At 45.2% G+C, this 27,873-nt stretch overlaps 2 protein-coding genes across 3 annotated transcripts in view; one reads left to right on the forward strand and one right to left on the reverse strand.

The window, feature by feature from the left end:
• Window positions 1-17,174, reverse strand: part of dram2b (DNA-damage regulated autophagy modulator 2b) — a 53,908-nt gene extending 36,734 nt beyond the window's left edge. The window contains exons 1-2 of one of the 2 annotated variants that reach the window (XM_052034953.1): window positions 16,866-17,174; window positions 9,105-9,291 (exon numbers count right to left, since the gene is read on the reverse strand). In XM_052034953.1, coding sequence (XP_051890913.1) covers window positions 9,105-9,235 — 131 coding nt within the window. In that variant the 5' untranslated portion in view covers window positions 9,236-9,291; window positions 16,866-17,174. Of the gene's footprint in view, window positions 1-9,104; window positions 9,292-9,386; window positions 9,550-16,865 lie in introns of those variants that run through there. The other variant, XM_052034954.1, reaches the window with a different exon arrangement.
• A 381-nt stretch (window positions 17,175-17,555) lies between these two features.
• Window positions 17,556-27,873, forward strand: part of sycp3 (synaptonemal complex protein 3) — a 67,946-nt gene continuing 57,628 nt past the window's right edge. Inside the window, exons 1-2 of the mRNA XM_052035114.1 lie at window positions 17,556-17,603; window positions 19,957-20,191. Of these exons, the coding sequence (XP_051891074.1) occupies window positions 17,556-17,603; window positions 19,957-20,191 (283 nt within the window). The remainder of the gene's footprint in view (window positions 17,604-19,956; window positions 20,192-27,873) is intronic.

Raw genomic sequence — 27,873 nt, forward strand, 5'->3', positions numbered from 1 at the left:
TCAAGAGTTGAGCTTTTCATCAAGGGCTACGTACAAGAAGTTGATAATAAATTCGCAGAATAGAAGAATTGGCAAATTAATTGATATTGATAAGTGGAAGGTTGCTGTTTAAGAATCAGACAACACACTCCATGCTAAAAGGTCTGGAGATCTGAGGCAGGCACACAAACTATTAAAAGTTGTGAATCAAATCAATGAGGTCCCAAAGGACCTTTAAGGGTGGCACAGCGGGTAGAGCCACTGCCTCACAGCACCAGAGCCCCGGGTTCAATCCTGACCTTGGCTGCTATCTGTGTGGAGTTTGCACGTTCTCCCTGTGACGGGAAGGGTTTCCCCCGGGTGCACCTTCCAGGAATGTGGGGAGAATACAAAAAAAGGGATGAATTTAGGTTTAGTGTAAATAGGTGGTTGATAATCGGTGTGGACTCAGTGGGCCAAAGAGCCTGTTCCCGTGCTGTAACTCTCTTTGATTCCATGACCAAAGTACCAGAGATCACTTCTAGATGGACTGATTTGGAAACCTATGAAACATTGGTTAGATCACATTTGGAATGGTGTTCACACATGTTACAGGAAGGAGAGAGGCTTCTGGAGGAGGTGAAAGAGAGTTTTACCATGGTGATACCTAAATTAAGTTTTTATGTGTCAGGCAAGATTGAACAGTCCTGGACTCTCTTCTTCAGGAAAGAGGAAATGGTGGAGTAGCCTGACAGGGTGCTTCAAAGTTACCAGAGGCCAATGTAACCATTGAAATTACTCTAAAGTGCCATCCCAAGTGTCATAGGATCATCTGTGACAGGCCCTTCACCCCCAACTCATCCATGCTGATCAAGATGCACATCCAAGCTTGTCTCACTTGCCAGCATTTGTCCCATATCCCACCAAACCTTTCTATCCATGTACCTGCCCAACTGTCTTCTAAATGTTGTTAATGTACCTGCCTCAACCACTTCCTCTGGCAGCTTGTTCCACATACGGACCACCCTCTGGGTGAAAAGGTTGCCCTCAGGTTCCTCTTAAATCTCTCCACTCTCACCTCAAACCTATGCCCTCTAGTTCTTGATTCCCCAACCCTGGGAAAAAGACAGTGGGCGTTCACTCTATCTATCTGTGCCCCTCATTATTTTATACTCCTCTACAAGATCACCCCTCATTCTCCTACACTCCAATGAAAAATATCCCAGCCTGCTCAACCTCTCTCCAGAACTCAGTCCCTCGAGTCCCAGCAACATCCTTATGAATCACCTCTGCACGCTTTCCATTTTAATGGCATCTTTCCTACAGGAGGGCAACCAAAACTGAACACCATATTGCAAATGCATCCTATTAAACCAGGGGCAGACAGCGGCAGCAGTCCACACAGGAAGCACAGTGGTGCAGCTGGTAGAGCCGCTGCCTCCCAGCTCCAGAGACCCAGGTTCGATCCCGACCTCACGTGCTGTCTGTGGGGAATTCACATGTTCTCCCTGTGACTGTGTGGGTTTCCTCCAGGTGCTCTGGTTTCCTCCAACATCCCAAAGATGTGTGGTTTGGCCGCTGTATATTGCCACTAGTGTGTAGACGAGTGGTAAAATCTGGTAGGATTTGATGGGAATCTGGGTAGAATAAAATGGGATTGGTATAAGTGGGTGGTTGATGACACTGTGGGCTGAAGGGCCTGTGTTATGCTGTGTGATTCCATGGGCAAATGGAAGACAGTCGTTTTAACTTTAGGGAATCCAAAATGTCTAAGAAGGACACTCCACTCAGCTTCCCCAGCCCATCTACATCCTTATCACTGGAGATATCCCAATAAGTCCGATCCACATCCTCTCCTACATCCTGACATCCCTTCCACAAGCATGGTGCTGGGAATGAACACAATACTCCAGCTGAGGCCCAACAATGTCTTACAATGACGCAGCTGAAGTTCATTAGTACTGTGCTCTGTAGCTCAGTGTGTCAAGCTGGAGGTCCCTTACCCTTCTTCCACAGTCTCCCTCTAGTCTGGTTCTGCACTCCTTTATAAAGGTGTTGTTTAGCTAAAGCTGCATCTTCTCGTTCATCAGACTACAACGTATCACTTGCTAAACTTGATCCAACCCACATCCAGATATTTAAAAAAAATCAACAGAAAACACTCAGCAGGTCAGGCAGCATCCAGGGAGAGAGAAGCAGAATTAACGTTTCAGGTCGAAGACCCTCCACCAGAACTAGGGAAGAGAAAAAGTTTTAAGTCGCAAAGAAGTTAGTGAAAGGATGGAAACCACAACAGAATATCTCTGACAAGGGGAGGCCAGGTTACCATGGTGATGAGTTTTTGATGAAGCCATCCAGTTTATAGGTTAGCGAGAGAGAGAGAGAGTGGGAGAGAGAGAGAGAGAGAGAGAGAGAGAGAGAGAGAGAGAGAGAGAGAGAGAGAGAGAGAGAGAGCGAGAGAGAGAGAGAGAGAGAGAGAGAGAGAGAGAGAGAGAGAGAACGAGAGAGAGAAAACTTGTAAAAGCTGTGAAATGTGTGTAGGAAATGCCCAGCTAATCAGGCAAAATTCTATGAGGACAGAGAGAGACAGAGGGAAATATAGGGGAGGGTGGGGAGAGGCACAGAGACCCAACAGATAGAGACAGTGACAAAGATGCAACAGACTGAGAACACGACGGCAAGAAGAAGCTAGACGATAAGAGTAAGGAAGATAAAGTGACAGACAAAACAGTGCAGAGAGATACCAGTTATGATAACAGAGAGAGGAGAGAAACTAGTGGGTACAGGAGAGCAAGAGTGAGAAATATCAGCACCAGATGGAAACAGATGGAAAAGAACTGTTGGCTTAACGCTCAGTTAGATAAAGGAACAGGAACAACTTCAGTCTTCAGTTTCACTGTGCATCCTGTTTGAGGCGGACTAATTAACCCTTTCCTCACCCCCTTGCATTCCTCCAACTCCTTTTCTGAGCAGCATTACCATGTCATTCACAAAACAATATTATGCAAACATTTAGCAATACTCCAGACTTCGCATGAATGAAACCCTTGGTGCCTGAAATAACTTGCGAGTGTACTACGTATTATAACAGGCAGTTTGTGACTAAATCACTGGCAACATACAGACCAAAATCAGTAAGTGCTTAAAAAAAAATTAGAAATCCACCTCTTTCTCCCTTGGACAGTTGGCTACGTTTCATTGTGAGATTTTGATCAGGAAAATCTGAGGATCTATCCCCGAGATGACTGAACTCTAAAACTACAGGATTTACAGTTTCTGCAAGTGATCTTTAGACCTTTCCCAATGGGACAGGGAAAGTTGACCTTCATCAGCCAGTAGCTCAAGCAGAGCACATAGACATTGGGTGAAGACAGGCCGACTCCACTGGTGCTTAGCTCTCCCCACCATCCTCCAAAGTCACCCAAAGCTCAGAGCCTGGACACACATATCCAGAGAAGCCACACAAGTGAGGAATTGGAGAATAGCGACCGTCTATGGCAGTGGCCTGTGAGATAGCAATGGCTCCCAGTGACTACAAATGTGGATCCTGCAGAAGCCAAAGACCAGAGCTCAACAAGGTACATGGGCTGGTGTGTGGATGGAGTTTGGCCAGGAACAGGGTTGAGGGTGCAACAGGGTGTGGCTGGGAATAAAGATGAATGCACTGATGGAATTTGGCCAGGAATGGGGCTAAATATGCCAACGGAGTGTGGCCAGGAATGGGCAGCGGGTGCAGGTCCAGGTGTGCAGTAAGGAGCCATGGACTGGACTGTGGCAGGAACGTGGGCTGTTGTTCTCAGAGATGGAGGCAAGGATTGAAGAGAGGGGGTTCTGTGGGAGAGCAGGAGTTCAGAGAGTTGGGAGGTGGAGGGGGGAGAAACTATAAGATGCTGAAGGTTGGTGTCACACTGCAGGGAAGACTCTCTCCCTCTGCTTCTGGCACGTAAACACACACCAAGGCAAGTCACACACAAGCACTACATGCAACAGTCGATCCCAAAAGCCTGTATTTTGAAATAGGAACCTCTTGGCTGGTGGTTTATCAGATCCTACTGCAAACCGTAAACCCACTGGTGCACTTTTAACTACCCAGCCTATTGCAGGCTCAAAATATTCCAATAGACTGTCAAACAAGAGGGGGAGAGAGGGCAGGGAAAGAGAGAAATATTTTAGAGGGGTAGGTACAGAAAAAGTAGTGAGATTACTTGTGAAATAAAAGAAGCACTGAAGGGGCGGGGTAAGAGGGAGAGAAAGCCATTAAGATGCATCGAGGAATATGTTAATTTTGTAGTTAATGGGGCTCTCACATTGAAAGTTATTTTTTTTGCAAAAGTGACCCTTGATTGTTGAATAATGATTACTACTCAATGGCGTCAAAGCTGGGAGAAGAAAGAAACTCTTAAGGGGAAGAAAATAATCAGTAGTTCTGAGCAAATGTCATTGACTTTGTATGAGTAAAGGGTGTGGAATGCACTGCCAGGGGTAGTGGTGGAGGAAGATTCCACTGCAGTGTTCAGAAGTCAGCTGAAAGTATCTGAATGGAAAGAATTACAGGAAAGGGGGCTGGCGAAGTGGAACACTCTTTGACGGACCTCGGACAGGCTCCACGGGACAAATAGCCTCCTTCCATGCTATAACCATTCTGTAATTCAAGGAGAAAACTGGAAGTTTTTCTGAAAAGACTGAGGAGACAATAGGTGCTTTCAAGGCCGAGATAAACAGATTTTTGTTGGTTATGAAACTCGAGGGATAGGGAATTGAGTCACAGATTAATTGATGAAATAGATAAATGAGCTACTTCTCTTTGCATATCTCTTTCTTACTTGTGCTGTGGCAACTGTTGCAGAGATATGTTGAGGTGTTGCCACAACACAAGTAAACTTGGTGATAATCTTCCAAAATTCTACAGATACTGGAATCATCCCAAATGGTTTTTCCTATTTGTTTTCTAACCTTTCTTTTTGTCTCTCCCGCCTTTCTGTTAAAGAGCAAGGGACAAAACAGGGAACTGAAGACCAGTAGGTCTGACATCAGTTGCCAAGAAAAATGCTATAATCCATCAGTAAGGACACTTAGAAAGTTACAATACATATGATTTGGAAAAATCAACACTGTTTTATTAAAGGAAAATTAAGTTAGACAAATTTAGTATTTTATGGAATGTGACACGGAGGATAGGCAAGAGGCAGCCTGTAGATGTTGGATCTGGATTTTGAAAAGGCTCAGAGTAGCCAATTCGGCCAAAAGTGTGATCCTGAGCTTTCAGTTACCTGTTGCGATAATCCTCCAACCCCCTCCCGCTTTGACCTCTGTCTTTGACTTCTACACAGTTCCACAAAGCTTTATGCAAGCGCAAGGAACAGCACCTCATCTTCTGATTCGGCATATTACAGCCTTCAGGATTCAACAGTAAATTCAGCTGTCCTGATGAAAGGCCACTGACCTAAAACATTAATAGTTTCTCTCTCCACAGATGCTGACTGGCCTGCTGAGTTTTGTTTTACCAGCATTTGCAGTATTTTTGTTTTGATTTTACAACTGAGATAAACAATTTCAGATAATCAGCCACTCTAGCCTTGTACCTTATATTTCCAACATCCTGGACTTTTCCCTTTCTCGTCCTCTGGTTATTTTGGATTTCATCTATTTCCTACTGGTAGAACATAGAACAGTTACAGCAAAGGAACAGGCCCTTCTAACCCATCATGTCTGTGCTGACCATGATGCCAATTTAAACTAATCCCATCTGCCTTCATGTGATCTATGTTGGAATTGGAATATTATTGTCACTTGTACCGAGGTACAGTGAAAATCTTGTCTTGTATACCGTTCATACAGATCAATTCATCACACAAGTGCATTGAGGCAGTACAAGGTAAAACAACACAGAATGCAGAGTAAAGTGTTACAGCTACAGAGAAAGTGCAGTGCAGGTAGACGATAAGGTGCAAGGTCATAACAAGATAGTTAAGAGTCCATCTTATCATTCTAGGGAACCATTATAATGTCTTATAACAGCGAGGTAGAAGCTGTCCTTGTGCCTGGTGGTACGCACCTTCAGGCTTTTGTATCTACTGCCTGGTGAGAGAGGAGAGAAGAGAGAATGTCTCGGGTGGGTGGAGTCTGTGATTATGTTGGCTGCGGTGCCGGGCAGAGCAGTTGCCATACCAAGCCGTGATGCATCCAGCTAGGATGCTTTCTATGGTACATCGATAAAAGTTGGTGAATGTCAAAGGGGACATGCCAAATTTCTTTAGCCTCCTGAGGAAGTAGAGGCACTGGTGAGCTTTCTTGGCTGTGGTGTTCCTCCATATTCATATCCCTAAGTGCCTCTTAAACGTTGCCATTGTATCTGCTTCCACCACTACCACTGGCAGCAATTTCCAGGCACCTGGCACTTTGTATAAAAAGCTTGCAAATCTCCTTTAAAATTTCTCCAAATTCTCCCCACCACTCCCTGCCCCCCACCCCACCTTAAAGCTATGCCCTCTAGTACTTGACATTTCCACCCTGGGAAGAAGACCCTATCTACCATATCTAGACCTATGGATTTTATAAACTTCTATCAGGTCACCCCTCAGCCTCTGACACGCCAGAGAAAACAATCCAAGTTTGTCCAATCTCTCCTTATAGCAAATTCTCTCCATCTGAGTGAACCTCTTCTGCACCCTCTCCAAAGCCTCCACATCCTTCCTGTAATGCAGCAACCAGAACTGCACACAGTACTCCAAACATGTACACAGCACTCCAAACATGTACACAGCTGCAACACGACTTCCCGACTCTCATACTCAATGCTCCAACCGATGGAGGCAAGTACCCAACACCAGACACATTTATTGTTATTCACAAGGCCCTTTACCACACTTTCAGTCAGCAGCACCATCACCTGTCATTCAAACTCTCCCACCCTCTGCCCTATCACAGGCCTTTCCCTTTTGTTCTCCTTGCTCCTTCCTCTGCAACTTAAAACTTTGTTTTTCTTTAAAATCTCTAACATTCCCCCAGTTCTGATGAAAGGTCATTGATGTAAAACATTAACTTTATTACTCTCTCCACAGATCCCGAGTGTTTCTGTCAGTTTGCTTTTATTTCAGGTTTTTGGTATCTGCACTGTTTTGCTTTTCAGCAACTGAGGAGATTTGACCTGTATTCATTAGAGTGCCAAGGAATGAGTTGTACAAAAAGATTCGCCATTTAAACGGTGAGAGACTGTTTCTTCTTGGTGGAGAACCTAGAACTAGCAAGGAATATTCTCAGGACATATTCAATAGGGTGACACAGTGGTGCAGGTGGCAGAGCTGCTGCTTCACAGCTCCAGCGATCCAGGTTCAATCCCCACCTCGGCTGCTGTCTGTGTGGAGTTTGCACTTTTTCCTGTCACTCCGTGGGTTTTTAGGTTTCCTCCCATATCCCAAACACGTGCAGACTGGTAGATTAATTGTCTGCTGAACATTGCCCCCAACTTAGAATCTGGGGAGGAAATTGATGAGAATGTAGGGAGAATAAAATGGGAATTAGTAAAAAAAAATTGGAGCTCAATGACCAGCAGGGACAAGATGGGCTGAAGGGCCTACTTCCATGCTGTATGACTCTGTGATGGAGGGTCAGCCAAATTCTCAACCTCTGAGATCTGTGGACATTCAAATCTGAGTATATTCAAGTCTGAGATATATAGACTGTCAGATATCAAGGGAATCAGGGAATTTGGTGACCAGGCTGGAAATGGACTTCAGAAACCAGGTCATGATCTCAGCTAATGACAGAATGGGTGTGAAGAGCTGCACAGCAAACTCGTGCACCCATCTCTTCTGCCATCAACGATCACACTTAGATTATTGTAACAGGAATTCTGCCTGCAATTAAAAAGATCCTTTTACCTTATTTTCTGCCTTACTTTCTACTGATTCCAGATATCAGCTGATAAATGGAAACATCCACTGAATAATTATCAAAAGCAAACTGTAAGCACCCATAAAGCATTTAGAATCATACAGGCCACCTGGCCCACCTCAGTCCATGCTAACTATCAACCACCAATCCCATTTTATTCTCCCCAAATTCCCATCAACTCCCCTCCAAATTCTACCACTCACACCAGGGGTAATCTACAGCAGCCAATTAAGCTATCAACTCCCATGTCTTTGGAATGTGGGAAGAAACCAGAGCGTCTAGAGGAAACCTGTGTGGTCACAGGGGGAATGTGCAGACTCCACACACGCAGTGCCAGAGGACAGGATCGAACCTGGGTCTCTAGAGCTGTGAGGTAGTGGCTCTACTAGCTCCACCACTGTGCCACCCCCTATGTATTATTGCCTTGAGGTACTACAAGGAATTGATTATTAACCACCATACAGCAGAGCATCTTGGTGGCAGAGCAACATTTTGATGATAAACCTAAATGATCACAGAGGCAATTCCAGGATGAGGGGCCCAGGCAGCTGGAAGTACAGCCAACAGAGGCAATAGGCTAAATGCAGAATGGGCAAGCAGCTGGAACTGGAAGAACACTGGTGGTTGATAGGAGGAACAACGCTTTCCCACAATACTATGAGATATCCAAGTCCAGAGGGAGCCAGGGTGAGCCCACAAAGACCTGTACTGGCACTTGCTTCACCCCAGCCTTTAAAACGGAGCAAGCGCCAACATGGGCACAGAGATCAGATGTGAGATTCGGTGGGGGGTTGAGATAAGGACGCAGAGGCTGGAAGACTAATTCGGTAAACGCTGCAGGATAGCAGCAACCACAGCTCTTGGAAGCAACCCTTCACCAGAAGCCAGGCGATCCTGGAATTGTTGACACATCTTTCTTGCATTCTGACTGCTCTCTTCTGCATTTTCTGGCCCACAGGGTATTGATTAGTTCCTGGGTTATTGGGAAGCTCCTGGTAGATATGCTGGAGCAGATGGTTCAGAAATATTGCTGTGATTGCTGGAAATCTCAACTAAAGCACAGATAGTGCTGGAAAGGTCCAGCAGACATGGCAGTGTTGCAGATTCCTGATGGCCTTCCTCAGACACCGAGCTGACACAGGGCAATCAGCACTCACTCTGCTGCAAGGTCACTCTCTGTGCCTGGACTACCCACTATCTCCACAGTGCTGTGACTGCAGCTGACCTTCACCCCATCCCACCACGTGACTGACCTGATGTACGGCACCAACGGGTCAACGTGATGCAGCATGACAGCCGTGATGAAGGAGAAGACAAAGGCAGCTCCTGACCAGATGACCAACGCGGCCGGAAGGAAGCTCATCCCCTGCTGGAACCACCACATCTCCGTCAGCCCAGGGCTCTGATCCTCCAGGGAAAAGGTCGCCACCCAAACTCAATCTATCGGAAGGAAAGAGACACAAGACAGGGCTTCAATGTACAGGCGAGGTGAGCGACAAAACTGAGAAAAAAAGTCTTCCTCAGCAACAGCTTACCGCAGTCTCACTTCCTCATTCACTGATTGAGCTTTCTCCTCCCACACATTTACAGGAAACAGGCTTCAGCTCCCCAACACTTCACCTCCCTCACCCTGGGTACAGTTCACAGAGGTGTAGGGGCTTTCCTCACACCTGCACCCTTTGGATGAGGCAGTGAGGTAGAACCACAGTCCTGTGCTTTATGAAACAAGGGAACAGCCGGAAGATCATTAGAAGGTCTTTATAAAACACCAGCTCGGCCTCAGCTGTGTTCAGTTCTTGGCACTGGAATTAAGATACTGTGCCTTGGAATGGGTACAGAGGGGATTTACTGGAATTGTACCAGGGATAGGGGACTTCAGTTGTGCAGCGAGACTAGAGAAACAAGTGTGTTCACAACAAACAGAACAGGTTAAGAAGAAACATGACATGTAAAGAAAATCTCATGAGATTTTAATGATGTAAATAAACTGTTTCTGTTGGCAGGAAATAAATTCTGACATCAGATAATTGTCAGAGCAACAAGAGGGGAGAATGGGTGAATGGTTTTTTTTTGCTATTTGAAAGACCAGTGAAGGAAGAGGAGCTGCATATTTGGAAAAAAAAGGAACTCAAAGTTCTTTCAATGAGCGCCTGGGCTTAATTCATTATACCTTTAATCTGGGAAACTGAAACACACTAATAGCAGGGCTGTGGGAAGTAACACACACAGACAAAAAAGTGTAATCGCCCTCTAACCACTCCCATCAAACCCCTCAGCTCAACCCCACAGCAAACCCAGCCTCACCCTTTCACAGATATTCCCTTTGCTCTCTCTACCCCTCCCGCCACCTTCTCTGCAATTTAAAGCTACACATTTTTCCCTCACTTTCCCAGTTCTGACAGAGGCTTCGAACTGAAACATTAACTCTGTTTCTCTTTTCACAGATTCTGCTTGACCTGCTGAGTATTTCCAGCATTGTGTTTTTTTATTGCAGTAACTAGAGAGGGGTCTCCCAGCTGTGTGTCACAGACAAAGTCTTTGTAAACATCCTCTTCCACTCAGTGGGTAAAAGTACTTCCAGAGCTGCAGTGTGGATCCTGTACATTAAGGTGCACAGTGGACTTGACCTTTAGCCTGCATCACCTTCAGGAGGAATGCAGAGAACACCACCAACTATAATGCACAGCTTTTTTTCAACCCTGTCATATGAAGACAGTGGAGAAGAAGACAGTGGAGAAGAAGCCAGCTTAAATTTGGTGCCCTCAACAATTTTGTCTCCAATATACATCTGTTACATGTCATGATTCTAACTAAACAGTCCACTGCACACTCAATCACAATGTACTCTGGGGGAAAATGAAGGACGCATCACTGCTTGAACACGCTTCTCATTCATTCTCACCTCCAACAAGCTGGCCTGGAGGTAACCTACAGGACAAGTAGGAAACTGTTCAACCTATATTGCCCCCTCTGCACCCCCATTCAGTCACCAAGTGGAGATGATGCTTGTGCACATGCACGTTTAGGGCTGAAATCATTAAGGGAAACATCCATTCAATATCCAACCCATCAGTTCCCCTCAAAATCATTTACATTTCAAAAAGACTATCCTCTACCCTAAGGGACTACCTCAAAACAACTTGAACCCAGATCAATGAGGTTGAAAATGACTCTGGGTCAATAACTGGGTGTCGTACCATCGTTGATGCAATTTGAAGGAGGTTTACACCAGAGCCACATTTCCAGTGCTAACAGTGGCCCTGATGGAAAGTCAATTGTCAAATTTCCTGTTGGGCACTCAGAGACATAGAAATAGACACTGTCTGGGTCTACTCTAGTTTAAAACTTTTCTTAGCTGCACAGCACCGTTTCTTTCACTATTATGGTTGACTTGTATTTTGAACAGAAGGCTGCTACCTATAGTGTTCAACAGGGGTCAGCACCCGGTCCTTTTTGTAATACTCATCAATGATTTAGACTTCACTTAAGATGTCAGCACCTGATACAAAAAAATTGGGTAAGTGGTTGAAGAGGAAAAGTTTAGACTACAGGAAGATATAGATTGTCTGGTCAGTTGGGCAGAAAAGTGGGAATTCAATTCAGAGAAGAGTGCAATAAGGCAAGGGAATACACAATAAATGGGAGGATATTGAGTTGTGTGGATTAAGAAAGGGACAGTAGGGTAAATATCCACTGATCCTCAAAAGGTAGTACAATGGGTTGAAAAGGTTAAAGAGGCAGATTGGATGCTGAGGCACTGCATACAAGAGTAGGGAGGTCACACCAGAATTGGATATAACGCTCATTGGTCCACAGCTGGATTATGATGTACAGTTTTGGTCACTACATTACAGGAACAACGCAATTGCACTGAAGAGAATACAGAGGACGTCCACAATTACGTTACAAGAATCTCAGAAAATGTACAACACACAAAGAAGCCACTTGGCCCATTGTGTCTGTGCTGGTCATGAGACAGCTCACCAGCCGAATCCCACCTCTGAGCACCGGGTCCGTAGCCCCACGGGTCACGAATCTTCAAGTACTGTGTAAATGTGGTGCCTCTGTCACCCCTTTCAGGTGAGGAATCCAGACCACTACCACCCTCTGGGTGAAAGATACAATCCTCACCTCCCCTCTAATCCTCCTAACAACATTTAATACCAGGCCCCTGGCTGGCACGTGCAGCCACACGGTTTACTGCTGCTTTTCCTTACACTGGTCTGAGGATCAGCTGTTGTGTGGCAGTCAGAGAACAAACTGCTGTCCTGTCGCACGATACAGAGACATTCACACTGAAGATCAAACTTTTCCCCAGGGACCTCCAACACCTTCCCTTTAACTAAAGGGGAAGATAGGATGACAGTGGTGCAGCCGGTAGAACCACTGCCTTACAGCTCCACAGACCTGGGTGCAAACCAGACCTCCGGTGCTGTCTAGATGGAGTTTGTACATTCTCCCTCTGACCGCAGATCCAACGTAGTCTTCTCCTTCAACGTATTGATCCAGAAAAACATCTCATACACATTCCATGACTTCATCATCCTTATTATAGCAAATTGATCCACCCAATTTTTATATAGGTTAAAGTCTCCCATGATTACAGTTTTACCCGTTACAAGAACCCATAATTTTCTGATTTATGGCACACCCAATACTAATATTTGTCAGCCTATAAATAACTCCCACCAATGTTCTATGCCTCTGAGTGCCCAATGGGAAATTTAACAATTGACTTTCCATCAGGGCCACTGTTAGCACTGGAAATGTGGCTCTGGTGTAAACCTCCTTCAAATTGCATCAACGATGGTACAACACCCAGTTATTAACCTAGAGTCATTTTCAACCTCATTGATCTGGGTTCAGGTTGTTCTGAGGTAGTCCCTTAGGGTAGAGGATAGTCTTTATGAAATGTAAATGATTTTGAGGGGAACTGATGGGTTGGATGTTGAATGGATGTTTCCCTTAATGATTTCAGCCCTAAACGTGCATAAGCATCATCTCCACTTGGTGACTGAATGGGGGTGCAGAAGGGGCACGTCATTCCGAATTGATTTTAATTCTACATAGTGATCTGTCAAGCCAACATCATTTCCCACGGCTCCAATCCCTTCACTTATTAATAATGCTCCACAACTCATTTTTCCTTACCTGTCCTTCCTAAGTGTCAGCTGCCCTGGAACTTCCCATAATGAAGTTCCCGTAATGGCAGTGAGATCATACTCATTTGTGCCTTTAATTCATCTCCCAGGTTGTAAATGCTCTGAGCGCCCAGATACAGTGCCATTAATCTTGTCATGTTAATAATTTTCTGCACTTTGACCACCTTTGTTTCCCGATTTTGTTGTTTGCCAACGTCTACTTTGCTTACTACTTTTATAACTTCCCCTTCCCACTATTTCTCTCATCCCTGAATTCCCTTTGAAGTTCATGTCCCCTTGCCTAGCAAACCAGTTTAAACCCTCTCGAACAGCATTGGAGAAAGAAAATCTCCTTGTAAGGATACTGGTCCTAGCCCTGTTGAGGTGCAACCAGTCCATTTCGTATAGGTCCCACCTGCTCTGTGCTCCTTTCTTGGCACTCCTGGCACATGGCACTCCTGAAATTACTTCCTGCTTCTGAACCCCTTTTAACTCCCTAAACTCTGCCTGCAGGACCTCACCCCTTTTACCTACCCATGTCATCGATATCAATATGTTCACCCTTCCCCTCCAGGATATTCTGCAGTTGTTCGGTGACATCCTTGACCCTGACACCAAACATACCTTCCTGGATCCGTAGACACGGAGACACCCATCTGTCCCCCAGACATTGAATGAAAGAGCAATGGTGACGGAGGATTCATTTTCCTCCCCCCCGTGCAGCTGAGCCACTAGTGGTGTCACGCCCATCACTGAGGGATCGTCACCCCCAACAGTATCACAAAGGGAAAATCTGTTAGAGAGTGAGACTTGTGCACTACATTCCTGCTCCTCTTAATCTGTCCATGCTTCTCTACCCATTCACATTTAAAGATGCCGTGTGACTGCCTCCCTAAACGTGCTATTCACAAAGCTCTCAGATGCACCACAGTGCCTCCAGCCACTGCTCCAACTCCATATTGCAGAGCTCGAGCTGCTGCTGCCGGAGACATTTCCTACACATGTGGCCCTGAACAGTGGAAACGTCCGGGACCTCCCAGGTGATGCAGGAGGTGCATTCCACTCGACCAAGCCTCACCCTTATTAGCGACTTACAAATAATAAGAGTGCCAGAAAGGATTCATAATCCTATCTACCAGACTTGTACTGATGTCACACTGTTGAAGCAAGAGCCAAGGTTGAGAATGACTTAGACACCCAACTCACCAAAGACCCATTGCTCACCAAAGTCCGCACTGTGAAGACCACTGCATAGATACCAATTCAGTGAATAGAGGATGGTGAGAATAAAGTCTGTAAAGAGAGAGTGTAGTAAGAATAGAACTAGTCCAACCAAGAAGAGAGAAGTGAAAGTGAGTCAGTGGGAATACTGAGTGGATAGGGACAACGTTTGTGTGATCAGGAAGAAAGAAATTAAGAGCAAAAAACAAACTATTGGAGGAACTCAACAGGTCACGCAGCACCCGTGGAGGGAAATGGACAGTCCGTGTTTCGAGTAAAGACCCTTCAGCAGTGTAGGTGAAGGGTCTTGACCTGAAACTTCGACTCTCCATTTCTCCGCCACAGATGCTGCCTGATCCGCTGAGTTCCTCCAAGTTTGTCATTTTGCTCCAGATTTCAGAATCTGCAGTCTCTTGTGTCTCTAAAATGTGAAGAACCACTGACTCCCTGTACGAATAGGGAAGGATGATTAGGACATGCAGAGTGAGAGGTGAGTCACGTGAATAAGAGGATCATGGGACAAGAGTAAGAACAGGAAGAGTGTTTGGAAAAGAAAGTGAGAATGAAAGTGAAAAAGAAAGGAGAATGTCAGTGTGAACAGGGAAGGGATTGTGTGAAGAGCTGAACAGAAAGAGGATAATGAATGGAGAACTGGTGTGAACAGGAAGTTGGTCAACATGAAGAGGAAGTGGGAACTGAGAAAATAGTCTGTGTGAACGTTGAGAGGAGATTTAGAAGAGTGTGAACAAGTAGAGGATGGTAAGACTAGAGTTAGTATGACCACAGAGTAAAGTAAACAAGAGCATAGTGAAAAGCTAGTTTGTGGAGAGAGAGAGAGCGAGAGAGAGACCTGTGAGTGAATAGAGAATATGAACAGGAAAAGCATTAGGAAGAGTTAGGGTCAACAGGAAGGTGACAGAAAGAAGAGTCAGTGAACAGGAAGAAGATAGTGAGCTGTTAGTGTAAACTGAATTGTAAGTGGACTGTGAGAACTGAGCGTGAACTGGGTGAACAGAGTCAGCGTGAGTAGGAAGACAAGTGTTTCAGTGTGAGCAGGATGAAGAAGGGCACTCTGAACTGGAAATGTTGATGAACAGACTGTTGGGGTGAACAGGAGGTAGGAAGTCGGTGTGAACAGGAAGAGGACAGTGTAAAGGGTGTGTGAACAGAATCAGGTTTATTATCACTGATGTGTCAGGAAACATTGTTTTGCAGCAGCACTACAGTGCAAGACATAAAAATTACATGTTACTAAAAATAAGTAAATAAAATAGCGCAAAAGAGGAATAACCAGGTAGAGTTCATGGGTTCACAGACAGTTCAGAAGTCTGATGACAGAGGGGAAGAAGCTGTTCCTGAAACGTTGAGTGTGGGTCTTCAGATTCCTGTACCTCCTCCCTGATGGTAGTAATTAGAAGAGGGCATGTCCCGGATGGTGAGGGGCCTTTAATAATGGATGCCACCTTCTTGAGGCACCGCCTCTTGAAGATGTCCTCGATGGTGATGAGAGTTAGTGTGAACACAAGGGCAATAGGATGTGTGTCATTATGCAGAAGTAAGTTCTGCAAATAATGGGAACTTTAAATAAAGACAGAAAATGCTGAAGTGTTCAGCAAGTGAGGCAGCAGATTTAATATTTCGGCCTCACATCTTGAAAAGTTGTGATTAAGGGCCTGCTGTCTGAAAAGTTACCCCTGCTTCTCTCTCCACAGATGCTTCCTTGCCAACTGAAAGTGTTCATCTGTGAGTGAAAGAGTGATAACCATTCTGAGTTATCAGGCACTTACGTTTGAATCAGAGTACTGCACTGGGACTTAACTGGAGAGTAAACACTAACTGCTCATCACAGCTCCACTCTTCCAACTCACCTCCACGGCTCCTCAAGATCCAGTTCGAAATTTGGAGGCTTGGAAACTAAGAAACTGAACCCAAATCCATTCCCTGGACCAAAAGGCTCCTAACACAGTCTCCTGCCTCTCCTCAAGAGGTAGCTTGTCCTCCATCCATGAATTACACTCCACACTCGTAGTACTAAGTCTGCACAACATATCCAATGCTTGATCATTTTCAAATTATTTTGTTTTTAGTTGTATCCTTGCCCTCCTTAAAACCCTGGCTGTGGGACAGGGATGTCGCAATTCTGATCATACAATCTCCCCTTCAAGACAACTTGTCGGCCCAGCCTCCGAGACTAAAGGTCATGGGTTCGCCCAATTCCAGAGTCCAGAGCACATGATCTCGGCTGGCGTTCCAGTGAGGTTGTTGAGGATTCTGCAATAGAATTGCTTGCGCTAGATGAGATGTTGGACTGGAGATCTTCCTGCCGCAGGTGGACACGAAAGATCTCAACCACTGTGGGGAAAACTCCAGGGATCATACTCTTCATGAAGCACTGTGAAACATCTTGTAACAAAAATTCTTTCATCATATAAATCAAAGCATTTTCCTCTTACTTTCATCTGCAAGGTACGGGGACTTTCACTGCAACGTGAAGGGACCTTCTGTGCTAATGCTTTCACTTTATTGCATCGCTGGAACTATTGTAGGGAGGAGGGAGTTAATGATTGAATTGACAGGGATTGAAGCGCTCAGGAGAGTCAGGTGACCAGATTCTAACCTGTTACTCAAACACCGTAATATCAGTTTTCTTACCAGGACTAGGATCCTGCAACCAGACCCCACAAACACTGGGAGCTAACGGTACCAGTATTCGCAGCAGCTTCCTGGTGTCCTGCTCCTGAGCTCTGAGTTTCTTCAGCTGTGCAAATAAATAAACTGTTCAGGTCGATTTTTGATGCCAATCCCCACCAGCACCAGTTCTCCAGCGTGAATTTGATCCGGGTATTGTTAAGTGCTGCACTTTAAAAAGTCAGTTGTATCTCTGCTGCAACACGTCCTCCTCCAGTAACTCTCTCATTCGCGCCTTGGCTACTTCATTGTTTGCACTGGACTACAAATGGCATTCTTCCTGGATATCACCGATGGATCTAATAAAGATACCAAGAGATATCACAGCTCTGCAAGTGATTACTCCAACTCCTAGCCCCATCTACAGGAGAGGGCTATGACTTATTTCAACAGCATTTGCAGGGCTGGGAGACTGCCCCAACAGCACGACAAGCTGCTTCAACAGCATTTTGGAGCAGAGAATTCTAGATTTCCCCGGCCATTTTAGTGAGCAAATGCTTCCTGACATCAGCCTCAGTCAGAGGCTTCTTCCCAGGGCTGAAATGGTTGCCACAAGAGGATACAGGTTTAAGGTGCTGGGGAGCAGGTATAGGGGAGATGTCAGGGTAAGTTTTTTTACTCAGAGTGGTGAGTGCGTGGAATGGGCTACCGGCAATGGTGGTGGCGGTGGATACAATAGCGTTTTTTGAGACTTTTGGATGGGTACATGGAGCTGAGAAAAATAGAGGGCTATGGGTCTCTAAGGTAGGGACATGTTCGGCACAGCTTTGTGGGCCGAAGGGCCTGAATTGTGCTGTAGGTTCTGTTTCTATGTTTAGTCTCTAACCTGTTAACTCTAATTATCCTCGCATATCATGTATTCATCTTCAGTAAATACAAGCCCTTTCTGTGCAAATGCCCCCATAATTTATCCCTGCAAGCCCCTAATGACCTCTGTGATCAACATAATGATAGAGAATCGTGTTTGTGCTACTTTTCCCAGTTAAAAATAGTATTGGCAATCTCCCTAACACTGTTTCAAAAACTCTTATTTTAAAAAAAATCACAAAAGCTGTTTGTTCTGGTTCCACAACTGTGCCTAGACTCCCTCAAGTAACTGTTTCAGGAACAAGCCATTAGAAGTTGTACTAGTCCCGGTTACTCCAAGAGCACCCCGCAAAGCAGAAAGAAAATAGTGGGTATTTCCAGCATCTTCTGCTTTTATTTCAAATTTCTAGCATCTGCAGTTTTTATTGTTGATTTGCACCTCCCAAGTCTGTGGTCTCAGGAAGGATCACTCTACAACTCTCTTCTTGGAGTCTCTCAGGATAGACAGTGACTTAATTCCACTTGTGGATTCTGAAGTAGCTGATGAGCGAACTGCAGGTCATTCACAGTTGGGTTAAGTGGGCGGTGTCCCAGTGTTAGTGTCAAGACCCAGTGTCTGATGGGCAGGTGGGCAGTTTGTGAGGCAGAGTGCTCCTTCTGCCAATTACACAGGGCTTCAGTGTGCTCTTGATGGATGGACTCAAGTACAATACAACCAAGCATTCTTCTTGCTACTGAGAGATGTTGGCAAGAAAAGAGTGGATGATGGGAGAAGATGTGGTAGAGTCCTCACAGGGGGACAGAGAACTTGCACAAGCTTCTGGAGAGCAGGGCTTTCCAAAGGCAGCCTCCTTGTGCAAGGGGCACATGGCAGGAAATTGCCGGGGAGGTGTTTGTGAGAACGTAGGCAACCTGCACTGCAGCCAAATATCCCTTCCAGATGTAAATGCAAGATCTCATTGACCAAATACTGAAAGCTCACTTTGTGGGTGAGAATTATTCTTGATTTCACTTGATTGTAACCTCAACTATTCATTCCTGCCTTCCCTTTGTAATGTCTCACCCCCACCCCCTTTGTTTATCAAGTATTCATCTCCCTCTGCCTTAAAATATTCAAAGATTCTGCTTCCACTGCCCTTTGAGGAAGATAATTCCGATAATCTGTTGTCTGCCCATTCAGAAACCCTGATAGTTTGGCATTTGGTTCACCAGGTAATGTTTGCCACACACCCTTCCATTCACTGGGCCCCGGTTCCCGCACTCTCTTTCCAGGACCAGGGTCTTGTTTCCTTTGCTTCTTTTACTGTAAACTTACCCAGTTCACTGCAAATTTTATTATAAGATTGTGTAACATCTTAAAAAAAAATTAAAATGTGTATTTTTAATAATATTCAATGGTCCGGAAAATGTGCTGATCCAGCACCACTAAAATCCCAAACGTCTTCAATGATCGTTTTACTATAAGCGACCATCTGACGGAAAGAAAATTGCCATATCTGTCATAAATGGATGACCCTTATTTTTTTGAACAGTAATTCCAGGGATTGTCCCAGGAGTAAACAATCAAACTCTTTAAGTGGTTTCCCTTCAGACACTGACCCGCCTGGAATTGCATATTAGCAAGCACCAACATCTCTTACTTATGCAATGCTGTTTTAGAGCATTATCAGTTGAAATGAGATTATATTGTTTTGAAGCACGTCTGTCTCTGGGCACTTCCAGTCCGATCTGTTTGCTCTGCAGCTGCGCGATTTAAAGGGCCACTCACATTAATTCTAACTTCTCTGCTCTGCTTCACAACAGTCTGGAGATTGATTGCTGATTCCGAAATCTGCTCCTCCCAGCCTGAATCCATGAGTGATGTCCACTGCCACCTCAGGGCTTGGAACTTCATGACATTGTGCAGTTAGTCCTGGGTGATCTGCAGCTCGTAGACCGGCTATCAGAGGCACGGCCAGGAACCTCGAGGGAGGAGGTCTTAAACCTCGTTTCTCCGGACACTAGCCCAGAAATGTCCTTTCTACTTTTGAAGTGGTGTTACACGGCGGCTGACGCTGCTTTGAAAAACTCCCTTTAGCATCGTGATCTTGCATTGTATAAAGGAGTGCAAATGAGCTGCACCAGCACCACGTCCTACTGATGCTCACCCACTCTTCATATTCAAACCAATGCAATACCCATCCCAGCTTTGATGACTGAAATGACTAATAGGTGCATCGTGTAGACATGGAGTGTCGATGCCCCTTAGACCAGCCCAGCGCCGGGCTCTGCAGTTGACCAGGTGGTTGCAGCCGCCGAGCCCTCAACGCATTGCCGCGCCAATGCTGAGGAGCATCAACTGATTGGCTGTCGGTACAGATCACGTGTGCTGCTGGCGTTGCCCGATTGGCTGCCGACGGAGCGCGAGCCCGGCTTTCCGCTGGAGCGGCGGCGGCGGGAGAGGGAGGCGCAGGCGCGGAGGCTTCCCGCCCTTAGGCGTCAGGGTGAGGGCGGAGCGGGCAATGGGCGACGGATGAAAGGTCGCGGGAAAACGTCGACTGACAGGAGGGGGCGTGAGATATTGTGGTGGTGGGCAAGGGTGTCGGAGGGTAAGGGGGCGTGGAAAGGAGGGGAAGGGGCGTGAGGAGGAAAGGGGTGTGAGGGGTGGGGAAGAAGTATCAGGGAGGGGGCATGAGGTGTCAGGGAGGGTGCGTGAGGTGTGGGGGAGAGGATGGGGGTTGAGAAGTGTCGGGGAGGGGTGAGAGGCCTTGGAGAGGAAGCGTAGGGTGTCGGGGAGGGGGCGTGGGGTGTTGGACATCGAGGGGGTGTGGGGGGAAGGGGTGTGAGGAGTGGGGGAAGAAGTGTCAGGGAGGGGGCATGAGGAGTCAGGGGCATGAGGTGTTGGGAGAGAGGGTAGGGGCACGAGGTGTCAGGGAGGGTGCATGAGGTGTGGGGGAGAGGATGGGGGTTGAGAAGTGTCGGGGAGGGGTGAGAGGCCTTGGAGAGGAAGCATATGGTGTCGGGAGGAGGGGTTTCCGAATGTTGGGAAAAGGGAGGGTGCCTGGTGTCGGGGGTGAGGAGCACAAGGTGTCGGGGAGGAAAAGAGCTTGTGAAGTGTTGGGGAGGGGATGCAAGGTGGGGAGAGGGTGAAAGGTGTCGGGGAGGAGGGTGCCAGGTGTCGGGGGAGAGGAGGGGGTTGCCAGGTGTTGGAGAGGTAGGTATGAGGTGCTGGGAGGTGGCTGCGGACAGGAGAATTAAGAGAGTGTGAGGTGCTGGAGAAATTGGGAAGAGATGGTGTGAATTTCCAGTGTTGGAAAATGTGGTTGGAGTGAAGTATGTTTTAAGGAGGATACAGGAGGCATTAACCTCCTTGTTTGTCTAAATCAGTGTGCCACTCGCAAATGCATTTGTCCATGTGTCATTGGTACCTGTAACCAACTAATGGCCCTTGTGACAAAGTTGCGTCTTCAAACTGAAGACACGTGTCCCTCTTTGTAGCATTACTGACAAGCTATGTGTATAACCTGGCCCGATGAACAGTTTAGAGGAGCATATCACAAACAAGACCAAATGTTTCTAAAGATGAGATGCCAACCTTGTGAAGCTGCAACAGGGGAAGCATGGAACCACCAGTGTGCTAACAGCATACAGAGCTAATCGCCATTGCGAACCAGGGAATCAGATCAGAATTCCAATCCTGCCACATCTCTTCATGGCTGTTGAAGGAGAATTAAACAGCTGATGGGATGAAGAATTTCCAAGCACATCCCCATGCTCATGGTAGTGGGACCTGCATATTAGTGCCAAAAGGCTAAAGCTCTGTGGCTGCCGTCAGTCACAAGTCTGAGTGGATGGTCCTGCAGTCCCTACTATCACATATGCCAGTCTTGTGCTAATTCATTTTACTCCTTATGATATCAAGAAATGGTGATAGCACTGAATATAGCAAAGGCTGTGAGATCATGCAACATCCAGCTGCAGCACTGAAAAGTTGCATTACAGAATGAACTATGTCTCTATCCAAGGTGTTCCAGAACACTTACAACATTGGTATCTATGAATCAATGTGGAAAAATTCCCAGGTGTGTCCTGTTCCAAAAAGCAGGCCAAATCTAATCTAGTTTATTACTGTCTAATAAGATGACACTCCCATCATCAGAGTGAAAAGAAGTGAAAAGAACAGAGCTATCAAACATCATGGCCTTATTATTCATATATCCACTTTGGATTTCAGCAGGATCACTCAGTTCTAGACTTTATTAAACCCTTTCTCCCAACATAGACCAAAGAGCTGCATTGCCAATTTGAGGTAACAGTGAGTATTCTTGGCATCAAGGAGTTTGGCCATCAGTATACTGCTCTCCGGTGCATTAGTACCTATACCCAACTAATGGCCCTTGTACATTCTACAAATTGGTCTTGTACTCTGTACAAAAGAAGATGATTGTGGTGGTTGGAGGGCAGTCATCCTGCCTCATATAGGATTTGCTGCATGAGTTCCTCAGGGAAGAGGGCTGAGTCCCACCTATCAATTGTTTGATAACTGCCCAATCAAATATATCTGTAACTCCTTGGAAAATTAAATAGACTACATCTCTAAGGGGGAAGACCTAGATAACAACCAAGTGTGCATAACTGGCAAGTTACCTTTGTAGTATACAAGTGCCAGGCAGTGATCATCTAAAAGAGACTTCAACCATTTAGCCTTTACATTGCAGTGCCATGTTCCTGTTCTCTCCTTGTGTCCCTTCATGTATTTTGTGTTGAGAAATCATTTTAGTTCTTGAAATATATTCAGCAACTTGCTTTCCGTGGGTTTCTGTGGTTTAGCCTTCCACAAGTTCATTACTTCCTGAAGAAAGGAATCTCATCTCGCGCCTAAGTGTGTTACAAACTGCAGCAGAATAACCTTTATGGAGATACAGCAGCACAAATGATAATGAGACAGTGTACAGTTGATCAAAACAAAAAAGGAATTTTAGCATCAGTATGAAACATTTCTGATGAGCATAATTTGCAAATTAGGTGTGGCATCTGCTTCCCAATTTGTGGTTCAGAGGCTCCTCTTCCTCAAATTATGACTTCCCTGATGCTGGTGAGGCACTGAAATTAAGAGGGCCGTCTCCAATTCCATATTGTTTTTTACCTAAATGAAAGTGGTGAAGAATATTGATTCCTTTTTGTTCTTGTCACTGTGTGTGGAATGGAATGTCTCAGGGTGAGGGCTGGTGTGTTGGACGTGCTATAGATTAATGGTTAGTATTAGTGTCAGTAGGAAGCAGTAGTATTGGCAGTAGACCTCACCTTAAGATATCTTCTAAAGTTGTGATATTATCTGGTCCTTTGTTTGGGATTGCCATTGTGGACAGATGGAATTGCAGGTAATATTATAGTAGGAAGTCTGCCACTTCCTGACAGATTCTTCATAGTTGGCTGTTCCACTGCACAGGACGTCCTTTCTGCTATTGATCCCAACAATTAGTACATTAGAGTCCATGTGGATGCGGGAGTTCTGTCTGTCTCTCGCTGTCTCCATCAAAGCCTGTCTTTCTTCTCTGGCAACCAATGCATGTTTAGCTGCTTTCTGGCTGTGGTGGGGAATGTGCCTGGAAGGGCTAATATCATTTGTTTTCTGATAAAACAGTACTCAAAAAAGGCTTTTAATTTATCACTTCAGTAATGCTAATGATCAAATGATCAGCTGAACGCATGTTGTCACGGGTTGACTTTTGGAACTATTTTTTGCAAAGTGTTTTTTGGAGTTTTTTTCTCCACATTATGAAAGTATTAATAATTTTGCTATAACTTTTTACTTATTCTAGATTTGATTGATTGATTGGAAAAATGGCTCATAAAGCAACAGGACGAAGAAATTCTGTAAAAAACCAGAAGGAGAAAACAACCTATGATTCATTGTATGAGTTCAATGAGGAAAATGAGAAAAATTTGGGATGCAGCTATGACGATGAAAAACTAGGTAAAGCACAGCTGTGCTTTAAAAATAATCTTTTAATTATATTTGTTATTCTGTTTTCCATAGATGAACTAGCCAGTAAAATCCAAAACTGCTCGTAGCCCTTGCATATGACTATGACAGGCGAGCCTTCTGCCAATGCAGTAGTTTCTATGAGCATGCTCTGTGTGTTGTAATTAATCTATGGCCCTGAATGACAGTGGGTGTGGAAAAGAGAATATGTGATTGAACATTGCCCCCTCTAACTACTGCGATGAGTGCTTCATTGCGTTCGGTTGTGGATCCAAAGCTTTTTTTTAGTGAGGAGCAAGGAGTTACTGATTATGACTAGTATCTTCCTTTATCCATGTTTATCATTCTTGGCCAGGTGAGCAAAATGACTGCCACTATATCCTTATTATTGAAGAGTGGAAGTTGAGAAGGAAAATGAGGAGAGAGTAGGAAGTGGAAATTATAGGAAGGAGGAGTAAAGGTGGAATGGTGCGTGGAATGAGGAGAGCAAAGAGGTAGGGAAGGGCTATAGGGGGACAAGCTGTGGGATGGGTGAGTGAGGTGGAGGGAGGCATAAAGAAGATGGAATGTGGGAGGAAAATGGGGAGAAGAGGGTTTTGAGGTGAAGGAAAAGGAGAAGGAAGGAAGGACGATGGCAGCAAAGGAGGAGGGTGTGGGTGATAAAATGACAGGTAGATGAAGTAGGGAGGAAAGAGAACAGATACAATTTACGAAGGGAAGCAAGTGGGAGAATGGATTACAAGAAGGGGGAAGCTAGATGAAATGATTCAAAAGGTTTGGGGAGAAGGAAGAGCGCAGCAGTGAATGGGAAGCTCCAGAATGGTGAAGAGAATGAGGGAGGATTGTGGAGAGAGGTTTGGAAGGAAGATGATGGTTATAGGATGGGACAAAGGAAGAGGAAGGAAAAGAGAGGAGAGAAGCATGAATCATGGCGGTGAAGACAGAAACATGTAGGGAGTCTCCTACCTAACTTGTAGACACGCAATGGGGATTGTAGTTAATGGGTGTTCAGCTGCTCCTGTGGAATCTGTTGGGAATCAAGCCTGGGGGGCGGGGGGGTGGCTGGTGGAACGAGGAAGGAAGAGCGGGGAGAAAAGGAATGAGAAAAGTGGTCAGAGGGGAAGGAAAAGAAGAGCAAAAAACAGTCTGCTGGAGGAAATTTGCTGTCCTATGAGGATAGGTTGAATGAGCTTAGGGCTTCTCTCCTTGGAGAGAAGGAGGATGAGAGGTGATTTGATAGAGGTGTACAAGATGATAAGAGGCATAGATCGAGTGGACAGTCAAAAACTTTTTCCCAGGGCGACAGTGGCTAATACAAGGGGGCATAATTTTAAGGTGCTTGGAGGAAGATATAAGGGGGATGTCAGGGGCAAGTTTTTTTTTACACAGAGTGGTGGGTGTGTGGAACACACTGCCGGCAGAGGTTGTGGGGGCAGATACATTAGGGACATTTAAGAGACTCTTAGCTAGACACATGAATGATAGAGAAATAGAGGGCTATGTGGGAGGGAAGGGTTAGATAGATCTCAGAGCAGGATAAAATGTTGGCACAACATTGTGGACCGAAGGGCCTGTACTGTGCTGTAATGTTCTATGAAATAATCGGGTCGAGCAGCATCCATGGGAAGAAAGGAATTGTCGATGTTTCTAGTTGAAACCCTGCATCAGGAGATTCGCAGAGAAGTGGGTTGAGTGGAGTGGATGGGATACGAAGAGAGGCATATGCAGATGGAGCAGGAGATTCAGCAAAGGCCCAAGATTTGGATCCATTCCAGTATTAATTCATATTCTTTGCATCACCTTGAATCTGACCAGCTCACCTCAGTCTGGCTTGGTACCGACAAATAAAGGAGGTAGAAAGCCAGGGGCAGTCTGCCTTCCTGGGCTTCTCTCTCCCCGAGCTACTCTTGTAGCTACTTCAAAAAAAAAGTCTTAATGTGTAAGCTTAGCAGTGGATGGAACAAAACTATTTGATCATGGGTCGCATCAGGAGTTTTGGACGTGAGAATCTGAGATTGTAAGTACACAAATGATTGGAGGAGATGGCAGAGACAGGAGCACCTCACAGGATTTTGTAAAACTGGGATTTTTAAATTGCATTTTTAGAGGTTATAAAGGCAGAACATTCTCCATCAGACCATTCAAAAATATTGGCATTTTGCTTTGGTTTAACAGTGCAAATAAAGCTCTGATTAATTTGCAATTAATTTTAGACTCTTGATGGACCTGATTTTATTTCAGATTTCCATCGTCTGTGGTATTTGCTTTTTCTGGGAATTGGATTCACCATTGTCACATCTGTTTCTGGATAAGTTGGCTGCTGTGTTTCTATTTCCCAACAGTGAATGCACTTCAAAAGTACTTTGGTGGTTGGGAGCCTCTGGAACTTTGTGAGATTGTGCAAGACACTATGGATATGGAAGTATATAAAAATTCCTCTTGGCTCCTAAGTCTTAGAATAGATATAACTTGAATTTTGGAACTTGAGAACTGGAAAAGGCAATTTCACCATTCAAGTGTTCTCTACCATTCATTGTGTTCATTGAGAGAGGACAAAAGAGGGGAGGTGGGGTGGGCACAAGGTGGTCTGCCTACCCTCTTTTCTCCACCTATCACTGCTCTGCTTTTCCCTCCTATATATCTGGCTTCCCCTTTTCCTATCTTCAGTCCTGAAGAAGGGTCCTGACCTGAAACGTTGACTACCTGCTTTTCTCCACGGATGCTGCCTGGCCTGCTGAGTTCCTCCAGCATCATAGTGTTTTCATTGCTATTCAGACCACTTGGATTTTCATCCAAATCACTAATATTACAAACAACAGAGGTCCCAGCACTGAAGGGCACTTAGTCAGAAAATGCCCCTCAACACTCCTCTCTGACTTTAAGGATGACAACATTCTTTGATTTACCTCTTCCACTCTATTCCTTTTGCTGTTGCCTCTCAATCAGGCAGCCAGCCCAGATCATTGCCGCCTAGCCCTTAATAAGGTTCTCTCCTCGGCCCAGAGTTGCTCAAGGTCACATGCAGTCTCCTCCACTGAAAGCAGCCTTCCATGAGCCATGCTACATTCACTAAGCAACTTCTGGGTAGAAGCACTAGGACAGGCAAAGGCATCCAGAATATTAGTTCTTAAAGAATGTACAAGAACTATCACTTGATTGTGGTCTGAACTATGTAATGTGATACTTCAGAAATATAGTTCGGAATGTTTATTTTGTGATGGATTTTTTGCATTATAACTAGGAACATGCATTGGTCAGCAACAGAGGAAAGATGCTCAATTGTTGGTGATCAGGAAATTGGCATTGAACTCAGGATATCAAAATAGTGATACGTGTTGCTTAAAGATGTTTTTAAAAGCTCTTAAAAGGTGGAGATGCTGCAGGATGCAATTGGGAAGAACAGGGTTGTTGGGCTATCTTATGAAATGCCATGTTGCTTCCAAACATCAGGCTTTACTGAAAAGCTCTTGTAATGTTTTTTGCCCTCTGCAATTACAACCTCATAAGCAATGAAAGTGCACAGGCACAAGATCGCCCAGAGTCTTCCAACTATTGGAAAGTGCAGTTTAATTGATACTGGCCAATGATTCTTGAAATCAGGAAGTGTAGCCTTGGGTTTACTGAAGAGGTTGGTAGACCATAACACCCATAGATAACCATTTGAGACTAACTGCAGGTGACACTTACAGGTTACCAGGGGGTCTTGGCTAGGATCAACATTACCCACACTGAACACTTGTGTTGAAAAAAGAATCACGATCTCACAAGATTGTTCAAGGTGAGTCCTCACAACCTACCACTTCATTGCATCTTCAGCTCCATTCACACTCTGTGGCATCTTTACTTACAAGACACACATCGTCTCCCTTCTCCCCTTTGTCTTTCCTTCCTTCTGTCTCTCTCCCTTGCCATAACCCTGTCGCTCTCCCTCTCCACGTATCTGTCTCCCTTTCCCTGCTGCCCTGCATGTATTGGTTTATTATTGTCACTTGTACCGAGGTACAGTGAAAAACTTGATCAAAGATCAATTCAGATCAATTCATTACACAGGTCAATTCATTACACAGTGCATTGAGGTAGTACGGGGTAAAGGCAATAACAGAATACAGAGTAAAGTGTCACAGCTACAGGGAAGTGCATTGCAGGTAGACAATAAGGTGCAAGGTCAAACAAGGTAGATTGTGAGGTCAAGAGTCCATC

Source organism: Pristis pectinata, chromosome 20, assembly GCF_009764475.1.
Source record: "Pristis pectinata isolate sPriPec2 chromosome 20, sPriPec2.1.pri, whole genome shotgun sequence".
In the NCBI taxonomy this organism is placed as follows: Eukaryota; Metazoa; Chordata; class Chondrichthyes; order Rhinopristiformes; family Pristidae; genus Pristis; species Pristis pectinata.